The sequence below is a fragment of the Oncorhynchus clarkii genome, chromosome 10 (assembly GCF_045791955.1).
Source record: "Oncorhynchus clarkii lewisi isolate Uvic-CL-2024 chromosome 10, UVic_Ocla_1.0, whole genome shotgun sequence".
NCBI lineage: Eukaryota > Metazoa > Chordata > Actinopteri > Salmoniformes > Salmonidae > Oncorhynchus > Oncorhynchus clarkii.
Window position 1 is genome coordinate 21,096,195 of NC_092156.1, and position 11,449 is coordinate 21,107,643.

General features: G+C 38.6%; 2 protein-coding genes across 2 annotated transcripts; both read right to left on the minus strand.

Annotated features, from left to right (window-relative positions):
* Window positions 1-1,807: 1,807 nt before the first annotated feature.
* LOC139419470 (brain-specific homeobox protein homolog) lies at window positions 1,808-3,102 on the minus strand. The gene is made up of 3 exons (XM_071169419.1): window positions 2,850-3,102; window positions 2,144-2,334; window positions 1,808-2,047 (listed from the first exon to the last, which is right to left on the minus strand). The coding sequence occupies exons 1-3, from the start codon at window positions 3,100-3,102 to the stop codon at window positions 1,808-1,810; spliced, it is 684 nt and encodes a 227-aa protein (XP_071025520.1).
* A 3,361-nt stretch (window positions 3,103-6,463) lies between these two features.
* On the minus strand, window positions 6,464-11,172 carry LOC139419471 (lens fiber membrane intrinsic protein-like). Its single transcript, XM_071169420.1, has 4 exons — window positions 10,983-11,172; window positions 10,461-10,610; window positions 6,924-7,058; window positions 6,464-6,676 (listed from the first exon to the last, which is right to left on the minus strand). Exons 1-4 carry the CDS (start codon window positions 11,155-11,157, stop codon window positions 6,615-6,617), a joined length of 522 nt encoding a protein of 173 aa, XP_071025521.1. The 5' UTR covers window positions 11,158-11,172; the 3' UTR covers window positions 6,464-6,614.
* Window positions 11,173-11,449: the final 277 nt, after the last annotated feature.

The following is an 11,449-nucleotide window of genomic DNA, read 5'->3' on the forward strand; positions in this document are numbered from 1 at the left end:
AAATCGTTTTCTGTTAAGTGTCTCTGCTGATTGGCCAATCAATTAAGTGATGGTTGATTGACACAGGTGGAGAATATTTAAATAATCATAATCTTCAATGCATATTGTTTTCATGTGTGGCAGTTGTGTTTCAAGAGGTGACTACATTTCTAGGCTATACTGAATTACTTTATTTTATCCTGCATTCTTTCCATACTTACAGAACATTTTTTCTGTTTTACAACATTCGTTAAATTTTTTAATTATTGAGTGTCAAATTTAGTTTGGTTGGAGCTGGTAGCCTATTTTACTACGCAAACGATTAATTCCTTTTGGCAACAACTTTCGAGTAATATTCTACCACGGAGAGGCAAAGACCAACGATGGGCTGGTTTACTTTTAATGTCAACAACATTATGCACACATTAGACTTAAATGTCTGTCCAAATATCCCCATTTAGCTTAGCATTGAACGCAATTTGTGAGGGGTCCATGTTGTTTTGAGTCGACTGCTTGAGTCAGTGGTGCACGTCTTCTCTTTCTGCTAAGACATTTGGTGATCCAGTGGCAGAATAACTGAAGTTGAATAAAAGTCATGAGAATGTTTATGAATAGCTTCCTCCATGTTACATGTAACAACTATTTGTTATAGTGTGTGGAAGTCTTTCTTGTATTCCTCACTCAGCGTGGTCCCACCTACCAAGGTTTACAACCGCACGAGCAACTTAAACAGGCAGCCTCAGATTCACATTACCTCCAGAGCTAAATGGCTCCTGGTTCTTTAATAGGTGGGTTATGTTAGTAAAAAGCTATTACAACTGATCTCTTCTCTAGATACGGAAGGTGCATTTTCTAAGATATTAATGCGGATAGGCCTATGCAAAATAATAGCCTACTTAAAAATATTATTATAACCATAATTAATTCAAATGAAGATGCTATTATTATTGAAGTAAAAAAGAGGTCGCAGAACCGGTCTAACAATCATATTGCTTTTCAAAAGTATGAGTATTCCTATAAAACTATTTCAATTAAATACAAATATATGTTCTAGTTAAATCTCCAGTGTCCTATAAAGATATAATTATTGATTAATAACGAACTAATAAAGTATTAACTGGCATTAAATTGAAACATTGGTCAATTCATCCAAGTTTAGAGGAAAGTGAAACTTTAATCCCTTTGCCTAATAATAAAACCAACTAACGTAAACGGGAAATGGTACAGGCTAAATAAACAATTAGCACTTGTTATCATGCACGTTTTAATAGTAAAGCAATAACACTTCAATGGGCATATGCTGCAACATCTTTCATTAGGCTACCTGAACGAAAGTGCAAAAAGATAGGTTAAAAATGTGACATGCTGCAATTGAGATGTCGATTTTGTTTATCAAAGTAGTTATATATAAATGGTTCTCAAAGATTTTCTCGCAAAATATTAAACTTGTGGCTTTAAACAATAAAAAAAAATCTTAAAATTATGATGTCTGGTTTTTGTTTGACTTTTGATTCAAAGATAATAGTCATACTAATAATAATATTATTAATAACTTCCTAATAATGAACATTGCTTCAGATTATATGTTTTATGTACAGTTGTTTGATATGATGTATTTTACAGTCACGGAAAACATAAATATAGACAGAGCCTAAAATGAATGTGTAGTGACATATTACGCATACCCTTGAATAAATACTACTTTGCATTATTATCATTGATTTGTTTAAAAAAGCTATATATAATTTCATATGGAAAAGACACAATTCAATATTTACATTTACAATGGGTCATGGTTATTTGTTTTTAAAACAACTTGCCACTTGCTCTATAGTGAAGGTTCTGGCGAGCAAATGTCATCCTCGATATCAACATCGTCCTCATTTTCCAAAATGTACGAGTTCGGCTCGATTCCACTGTTAACATCATCTGTATTTTTTTCGTTGAGTTCACTCTCACTTGCGTTATCCATGGATCTATCTAAATCATTCGGATTTTTCTGGTCATCTTGTGTTTTCCTCAGTTGCTTTTTATGCTTCATCCTTCTGTTTTGAAACCATGTTTTCACCTGTGTGACAAAGGTGGAATATTTAATAAACTTGCTTTGCAGCACAATGCGACCATCCCGAAGGCTATGTTGATTGTGTGAATTTAGTTTTCTTACCTGGGTTTCCGAGAGACTTAACGCTGTTGCCAACTCCACTCGTTCTGGCGTGGATAGGTACCGTTGTATCTCAAATCTCTTTTCAAGACCAGATAGTTGAGAATCCGAGAAAACCGTTCTCGCCTTCCTGCGTCTGCAATGCTTGCCGGGTAACTCTGGATGATGCTGAAATAAAGCCGGCATTTGCATCCCTGTGAAATAAATATTGCATCCAAAATGTAATTCAACACAATATTTAATAAAATTATATTAAGATATACATTTGTTAAGTTAAGTTGATAAGTTAAATGAGATGTCAAACTCTAGGCATGTGGGAAAAATCAGTTTTACTCCATGCAATTTCTTCACACCATTACCTTAGGCCTCGTTATATTTACCCAATCATTATATAATGGAGTATAAATAGATTTTGTTCTGATTGTTGGATTTATTCGAAAACGTTTTTTTTTTTGCACCAATGTTTACGCGCGAAAAGGCGGATGCACCTGTTGTAAAACGCCGGAGACAATTCCATCGATTTGTCAGGCTATTAGGTTTAATGGGCTACTAAAATTGAAATTATGCATGCACTAACATTATAAAAGACCCATTTGGAATTAAATCTTTATAGGCCTAACGGAATGTCAATGTCTTAACTGCCATTGCACTCTCTGACTGCCTTAGCATCGTGAATGCATTTACCAGTCCAGTGCCTTCGTTGACTTACCAGACGTAAAGAAATACTGGTGATGGTCCAGTTTTTGTAGAGGATGGTGCGGGTGATGCGCTAGTATCGGAGTGGGCATCAGTGGGTATCCATATTCTAGGAGAGGCATTCGGGACGCCAGAGAGCTTGAGAACGGCGAGTGGAAGACCTCTCTCAGAGGCTTGGGTTTGTGTAATAAAATATCTTCGATGAAGAACGACGTTGACCTCTGGGCTGGCATCTGAGGCATGGGGGATGTATAGTTCAGATTCATCTTAAATCTCTGAAAACACTTTCAAAATTGAGTCCGTGTGAAGTCGATGCTATGCGCACCCTAACAAACCAGGGGAGGGTAGCACTAAACTTCTTGCCCTTCTCGTCAGTCTCAAACGCTAGAATTGTCGTCTGTGTGGCAGCCAGTGAGTGGTGCCAGGCAGATTAGCCTACTATTTATTCAGTGCCAGTGGGAGGTAAATTAGCCTACTATTTATCCAAGGGGAGCGACTGTGGTAAATTGTGAAATTGATTTGTAATCAGCCAATAGCACGCCAGTGGGGCGGAGCATGGAATTAGTTTTGTATGGATTAATCATGGTGATGACGAAGAGGGAGGGTCGCTCGCCATGGTGCTGAAAAAGCCTTCCCACGGAAGTCCTGCAGTTGTTCCCGCGTCTCAGTCAAACTTGCTTCCATTCGCCCATTTTCCAGTCAAATTTGAGTATGAACATATATCCTACTATTTTAAGTCATTAGAGTATTATATATGTCACATAACCTGTGGTGCAATGTATAGACTATTTATAAACATCAACTGTTTATAACAAGGTATACCAATGATTAACAAATGATAACGTTTCACTTTCTACATGTAGCCTATCTTAGACTTTTTGCAGTGTAACTCCTAACATCCGTGGGACTGCTGTTGGCATTCCCAAATAGACGACAGACAACTAACATTTACTACTCTAAATGGCATTACTTTTTTTGTGCAACAGTAGCCTGTTCTTGTAATCCCTAGGCTATACTATATTTTCTTAGTTAGTCATTTTGAGCGGATCGCTGAGGCGGGGGATATAACAGGGCTATCTGCTAATTCCACCCTAAATTGGCTGTAATTGTTGGTATTACAATCTGTGAGAGTACAAGTGGTGCTCCTGCGACATTTACGCGACTGAAGCCTTAATTTGTTGATATCGTGTTGTCATCACATTTCCAATCACACTGGCTAATGTGAAAGTGTCTTAATGCAGGCAGAATTTTCGCTGCAATGCTATTAGGCAATTATGGGTGATGTTAGAGCGGAAGTAGTAATCCTTGGGCGCGAGGACAGTATTTCCATTTGATCAGGTAGGCAGAACAAATTAATTACTGGATTCAATTACTCACGAAATTGCATTACTGAGCCACATCTTAAACATGTCCTCCATATGCATGAGCTTGTATAAGGAAAATGAATGTGCACCTTGCAAATGACTCCAAATGTAATGTAGCACCAGTTTAATGAACTTGGAAATGTGACAGCTTGAGGCACTGTTTTCGTTTGTTTCTCTATCTGAGCAGAGTCCAGAAATCATAGACTTTTATGGCAACTGCACAATTCGACAGTTGATCGAATGAAGTGATATGACATGACTTGCAGGTCTTAGTTCACTTTGGTAATCCTCTTGAGGCCCTTTTTGACATATCTGTAGAAGGCTACCTGTATAAACATTTGTTGAATATAATAGGCCTATAGAACAAATTAACTTGCTGAAAGAAAAAAAAAACACTTGCAAAGCATAGTAGTATTTTGAGTCTTTCCAGCTAAATCATGAACTAAGTTGAGAAAACCTCTGAGATGCAAGTGCGCCTCCTCAGCCCTTCTTAAAAGAACATCAGGGTAACTGTTGGTTTAAGAGGTACATTTTAAAGTAGTGTAAATAAACAATGATGATGAAATCGTCTTTGCACGGATAGTCAATCGGCTTTTAACAGCCATTTCATCAAGTAAAATGTAGTGCCTGGGCGCCAGAGCATCAATTCTAAAAGCCAATTTATGCTTGACCTGAAAATGTTGTCGGATGCGCTGTATGGAGGCGCTGTATGGATATGTGACGGAATTGCGGAGCCTCCGGAGCCACGCAGAGGCCAAATTGAGCTCCCTACCACATTGCTGTGCGCCTCCCAAATCCTGTAACAATGCCGAGGGCTCAATGTGATTGGTTGATGGTAGGTGGGGGCGGGAGGTTCTGTATAAACACAAACTCACTTCCTTGACAACTTCCTTCACAACATCTATGCGCTGCTCCACAAAGCCCAAGAAGTATGAATGACCTGACTTCTGCAGAGGCCGTATCACCGTAAATGCTGCACGGCCAATGCAGATAGTGGATTGACCATAAGAGGCTTGCAGCATTCTATTTGGTAATACATCGTTTAGCTTCAGAGACGTCGTCTGGTCATTTTTTTTTGCAGTGTTACTATATTGATCTGGTAACAAGATGAATCAAATTAAGTGGAAATAAGCTATACATTGTTTTGACATTCGTCTTTTTTTGCGTCGGGGCTTCCCATCATGTACCAGTGGCGCGGTTGCGTGAAGAACATGTATTATTAGATCCTTAGTCTTCACTGAACTTTTGGAATCAGTTGATATGTAACATGATGATTGATTGTGAAATACAAGGAAGGCAATGTCATATTAATTTAAATATGCATACATTTTCCCAACACCTTTATCGCAAAACATTGTCCTATTGGCCTAAACCAGAGTTTCCCAAACTCTGTCCTGGGGACCCCAAGGGGTGCACATTTCGTTTTTTTTCCTAGCACTGCACAGCTAGTTCAAATATTCAACTTATCTAGATTTGATTATTTGAAATAGCTGTGTAGTGCTAGGGCAAAAAAACAAAATGTCTGCCCCTTGGGGTCCCCAGAGTTTGGGAAATGGTGGCCTAAATATTTCTGACTACCATCAATTAACCTCAGTCAATGTTTAACCAATCGAAGTGAAATCATGACACAAATTCCACACACAATGTGTTTGGCAAATATGTTTACCCTGCACCAGTGTATCATCTTGCATGCAATAGGTTTATCCCCGTCTTCCACTTAACCAATCCAGTTAGTCTGGACATCATATCATTCATCATGTTGTACAAGAATGCCTGCCACAGGACCAAATCATTTTTGTATGATCCAAACATATACATGTTTTTTTATGATAGCCTATGTAATAATGGCATATGTGTTCAACATAGCAGCTTATTGTGCATCCCCATACATGCTATAAAACTATTACTAACATTTTCCAAAAGATACACACTTGAAAACGACTGCTATTCTTCTATAGCCTGACCCTGGGCAGTTGTGTTCTATAATTTCTTGAAGCCTGCCCAACTCTGCTAAGGCGTAATTCTATTGTTAGTAGCTATACCTACATACAGGAGACAGTATATTTATGCATCTGTCACATTTTATTTGAAGTACTTGGATAATTTTACTTGACCAGATCTGTGTTAGTTTGTCTGCATTGCAGATAATGTATATACTTTACCATATCAGACCTGTACTCAAAATTGTCTAGATTTCTGACATGTAAAAATGGGCTGTGCAAATATAAAAGAACAAGCATTTAATAATTAAAAAGGATACATGTTTATCCCCAGCGTCCTTTATTCAGATCACTTAAAATACTAGAATCCATGTTCCAAAAGTAAATAGTGGATCGATCCATCTTGACTCTCAAATTCGGGGGAACAGCCACAAGCTCTCAATATAAGACATTGATTATAATTTTGGAAGTCTTCTAGTGAGAGTTTGAGTTTCTGGGGCATTCGTGCATCCGATAGGCACACATATAGAATACACCTTTAAAAGAAAGACAAAGACATCATGTACTCGTACACATGCATGCGCGCGTGCACGCACACACACACACACACACACACACACACACACACACACACACACACACACACACACACACACACACACACCGGCCTTGGATTAACCATATGGAGTATTAATAATATATATAATATATTTGCTTAAATAAAACATTAGTTCACAATTAAATGTTATGTGGGGAGTGTGACCTGTGTTGTTTTGGTTTTACCTGAAAAGAAGTTTAGCACCACTGACACCCAGCCGATGATGAAGGACCAGGAGAACCTCCAGTTGCCATAGCGTTTACCATAGTAATTAATCGTCACGCCAGTGTACACTGCCATTGCTAGCAACACGAAAAAGCCTGGAGAGAAAAAGAGAGCAAACTACTTACTGCAACATCACATCATTTAACGATGGCATCCATGTTTTTGCATTTCTTGGATTCTTAAAAGTCTTAAGAGTTTTATGCTTTAGGTTTTAACACAGAAATCTGTCAAATTGTGACGTCAGTGGATACTGATCAATTTCAACACTGATACACAATTATGCACACTTATTTAGTGAACAGTTTGCTGTTGGAAGTATCTGATTTCCTTTTGTATGTCTAATTAGTAAACAATAGGCTAGATTTAGTCAATAATAAGATGGAACTAAGATCGTATTTTCTAGTATTGTTTCAGGTTAATGTTGAAAGTGCCAAACACAAGGGCAGACACATGCAAAAATGTAAACAATATTACAATATTTAAAGTCCCTGCAAATACAATGAAACACAGAATTTTTTAAATATTTTTTTATACATCAATCATGATATTCTGCATAGTGGACCAAACTACCCAGATAACAACCAAAATAGTGCTTTTTATAGTCAGTAAACAGGTTTCCTTCCAAACTTTTTATGCGAGTAAAGTAGGTTACATGCCGGATAAAAAATGTTATGATAGGCCTGATGGAAAAAGCACATTTGTCTGTAAACTTTCCAAAATGTTTACAAACAAAATATGCTACACAGGGTGGGATCTTTTTGTTGGTCAAATTAATTATGTGAGAAATGGTGGTGGAAATGGATTTATGCACAAATATTGATATAGGCCTAATAACCATCATATCGAAGTAAACTTGGAGTCATGTGTTGTGTGGTTCTCCCTCTATAACGGGAAAGGATGCAGTTTATTAGGCTACATATGAAATAAGTTATGATGAACTTCACAGGGTGGTGAAACTTCATGGTGATGAGCTTGATGCCCCTTTACAATAAATATTGAGGGTCTTATGCTGGTGACATTATGATAATGCTTGGCTGCCATTTGACAAATAAAAATGATCTTGCTCTTTTGTCCATAATAATATTATCATGTATAGGCTATACCCGCACTGTATCTGTAAGATGTTGCCAAAACCAGCAGTAGAAAATGTGATGGAAAACAATTTAACTTGTATTTTTTATTTGGTACATGGGAATTTACGTACATTTAAAAAAAAATGTTTACAATGTCATCATGCACAGCCTTTTATCTGCAACAAGCCAATTTGATGGAAACACATATCTGGTGGGAAAATTAGCATATGGTCTTTATACGTATATTAGAAATTTGCATAAAAATCGTTCAACAATTGGATGGAAACCTAGCTAGTTATAGTTATAATTTGAGTATCTGACCTGGCTTCAACCAGAACCAGATTTCATCCAGACAATTATACAGTGGGGAACTGTGAGGGCCTTCAGAGAAGGTCTAAGGAATGATTTAAAATGTTGTTTTAATTTCTTTTTCATCTTTACAATAATTGTAGTTGTCTTCTGCTTTCACCTCCTGAGTTTGTGTTGGATAGAGAAGGGTTAATACTGACGAGAAAAAATATCCAATCAGGATTTTTCCTTGGTGGTCTCTGGGTAGAAAAATCTAGCTAACTCAGTCAGCCATTGGCTAGGCCTTCAGAAGGTGGACAGAAGGCCTCAATTTGGATGTTGTTGCTAAACTGTTAGTAGCACCCTTTTCAAGAACAACTTTCAAACTTTGTTTTCAAGTGATCATCTGGTGAATGACACTGTTTTATTTTTTGCAGTTGGCTATCTTATTGAAAATAATGACTGTGAAACATTGTTGCATTTAAATGTTAGATCACCGGTTAGTGTGATGAATGTGCTAAAATATATTTGCAATGGGAAGTAATAGCTGGTTTGTTAATTTCATTTTGGAATGAAATGGTTGTCCTTTTAGCACAATGAACCTGTCACCTTTTATGTGACGCTGTTGTTGTCGGTATTGGTGATATTGGTGTTAGGTTATCATAGGTTATGTAAAGACTGTGTTTGTTTCGCTGGTCGCATTACTTTATGTTCTGTGCCACATGTGTCCATGCCGATTCTGACTCTCTGTGTGCGGCACCCCGAAGCAAGGCCAGGCCTGTTTGATTCATTCATAAATTCCATAAAAAAGCATTGCGCCTCCTTCACTAGAACTACAATTTTCCGACTAGAGTACATATAATGTTGGGCGCATTAAGTGATGCTATGTTTTCTTGATTTTTGAGTTTGATACAATGTATTGGAAGATTTTTGTTCCCTCTGAAGGTGTAGGTCCCATAGTCACGACTCGCCATAGCTTTGTGACACAACATCGGGAGTCTGTGTATTGGTTGGACACCCTGAGTTGTGCATCGTTCTGGTGATTGGCGACGGAAAATAACCATACCACAATATAGCCGGCTTCACTAAAACGTTTCCTGTCAACAAAAGCATATGTGTAATCTCTAGGAACTCTACTTACCAGACGTAAAATGAAAGGTGTCCCTTGCTATCAATTAAATGTCAGAATCCTACTTTTGTCCAAACCGCACCATACTTTTTTCCTGCTGTGTAAAATAGATTATGTGGTAGGACGTCTCGCGTGAAGTGCGTGGTCTAATGGCAACCAGATGTCTAACGCCGATGTATTATGGTGCGGTTCGGACAAAAATTTAATTTGGACTTTTATTTGATAGTGAGGGACACATTTATTTTTACGTCTGGTAAATATAGTTCCTAGAGATTATACATATGTTCTGTCGCCAACCACCAGGACGATGCACAACTCAGAAAGTCAAACTAATACACAGACTCCTGATGTTGTGTTCCTAAGCTCTGTTTGCCACTGCAATTATATCATTATGCTATTCCATGCCAAATTTTGCCTGGTGTATTTAAGTTTTATTCTTCAAAAACCATGTGGTTCATAAAAACCATTAGACACCATTCGACCGACAGAATCTTTGAATTTGAACTAAAAGTTGTATTCAGCATCCAACAAATAAAGATAACCTTATATCACTTATCATACAGTTACAACATTTGACATGGAAAGAAAACCAAACAGTATGGGTGCTTTCACGTATCCGCTTATGATCAGGATCCCGGAGCTTTCGGTACCCTGATCCGCGCTATAAAGCTTGTGTGAAACTCAAACGAACACTGGCTGACACAAACCTGGACCTGCGTGATTAGTGGGTCCAAGATCCAGGACCAGAGCATCAGGTATTGTGGAGGGGGTCACATGGAACTTTTTGCGCATTGTAAACAAGCTAGCTCGCTAACGTCATGTAGAATGTGAGTCTTGCTAATTGCACCATGAAACTGTTATTTCAGGTATTGTGAAAGCAACTCGTATTCTGTAGAATTCCCACAAACGCTCCAGGAAACCGAACCAGGGTACATAATTTCATATGTGAAAATGTCCTCTGTAAAATGTGTAAAATAAGTGAAAAGAAGTTAGTGAACCCAACTTACATGAGATGAAGAACAATATGCCTGCAGCAAAGGTTTTGTCAAACCTGTTGAAGAACGAGGAGTGGATGAAGGCCATGATGCCGATAATGATGCCAATGAAACAGGCCAGAAGAGAGAGGATCATAAGTGCTCGGGTGGCATCCAAGTGGGCTGCAGGGAGTCAAAGGTTAACAGGAATTGTCAGGGTACAAGAGAGACTGACCCTGGACTGTTTTGACCTGAAACTAACCATATTGATGACGTTTGAACTGTGCTTGGCAAATATGAATCTTGTTATGGAAAGCAAGCCTTGATGCTCATGCTGTGACTAGGATAATGACTCTTTCATGCCAAAATCAACAAGCTGTGGTGTGATTGGTATAGCTCCCATCACATCATTTTGTGATTCATAGGCTGTACCACTGACATGGCACATAACATGGAAATAGCACCACTCATATACCATTTATGGCTCGCTATGATATGTTTTGGGTGTTATGACAGTGTTATGATAGCATTGTGTGCACTGGCTGTAGTCCTCACCAATGCTGTCATTGTGTGTAAAGCATTTCCCCGGCATGCAGTACCGCCACAGGCCCTGATGCATGTAGTTGTTGGAGTGTCGGTACTGCATCCAATAATCGGTTGCCGTAGAAACAATCAGGAGGATGTTCCCCACGCCTGCACAGAACAGCCCTCCGCCCATGAAGCTGTACATCCTGCACCTGCAACCTGACACACAAACACGCACACACAATGATGAGCTTGAGGTCACTTAGAATACAGGGGTCAGCCGCGGCCCCCTGTCAACACACACACACACTTCAGCAAGAGAGGTTCTAAGTGTTGGTAATTGCATTGTAATTATCACATAGTTTCCACTGGATTGAGCCAAAGGGTTGCAGGTATGTGTCTATTCTGAGGTCCACTTTGTTCTCTGGGAGATCAGTGGGAAAGGATGGGCCCTCACCTCTTATATTATAGAGCTTCACTCAGGGCATTTGCCCAGG

Bases quoted from the DNA above. Each gene is read 5' to 3' on its own strand.
- LOC139419470 (XM_071169419.1), bottom strand. From the start codon at position 3,102: ATGAATCTGAACTATACATCCCCCATGCCTCAGATGCCAGCCCAGAGG. The intron at 2,335-2,849 runs GTAAGTCAACGA...TTTATTTCACAG, and splicing joins CCAGTATTTCTTTACGTCTG to GGATGCAAATGCCGGCTTTA. The intron at 2,048-2,143 runs GTAAGAAAACTA...TTTGTCACACAG, and splicing joins TAAGTCTCTCGGAAACCCAG to GTGAAAACATGGTTTCAAAA.
- LOC139419471 (XM_071169420.1), bottom strand. From the start codon at position 11,157: ATGTACAGCTTCATGGGCGGAGGGCTGTTCTGTGCAGGCGTGGGGAAC. The intron at 7,059-10,460 runs GTAAGTTGGGTT...TTTTCTCTCCAG, and splicing joins CATATTGTTCTTCATCTCAT to GCTTTTTCGTGTTGCTAGCA. The intron at 6,677-6,923 runs GTAAAACCAAAA...TTTCTTTTAAAG, and splicing joins GGTGCTAAACTTCTTTTCAG to GTGTATTCTATATGTGTGCC.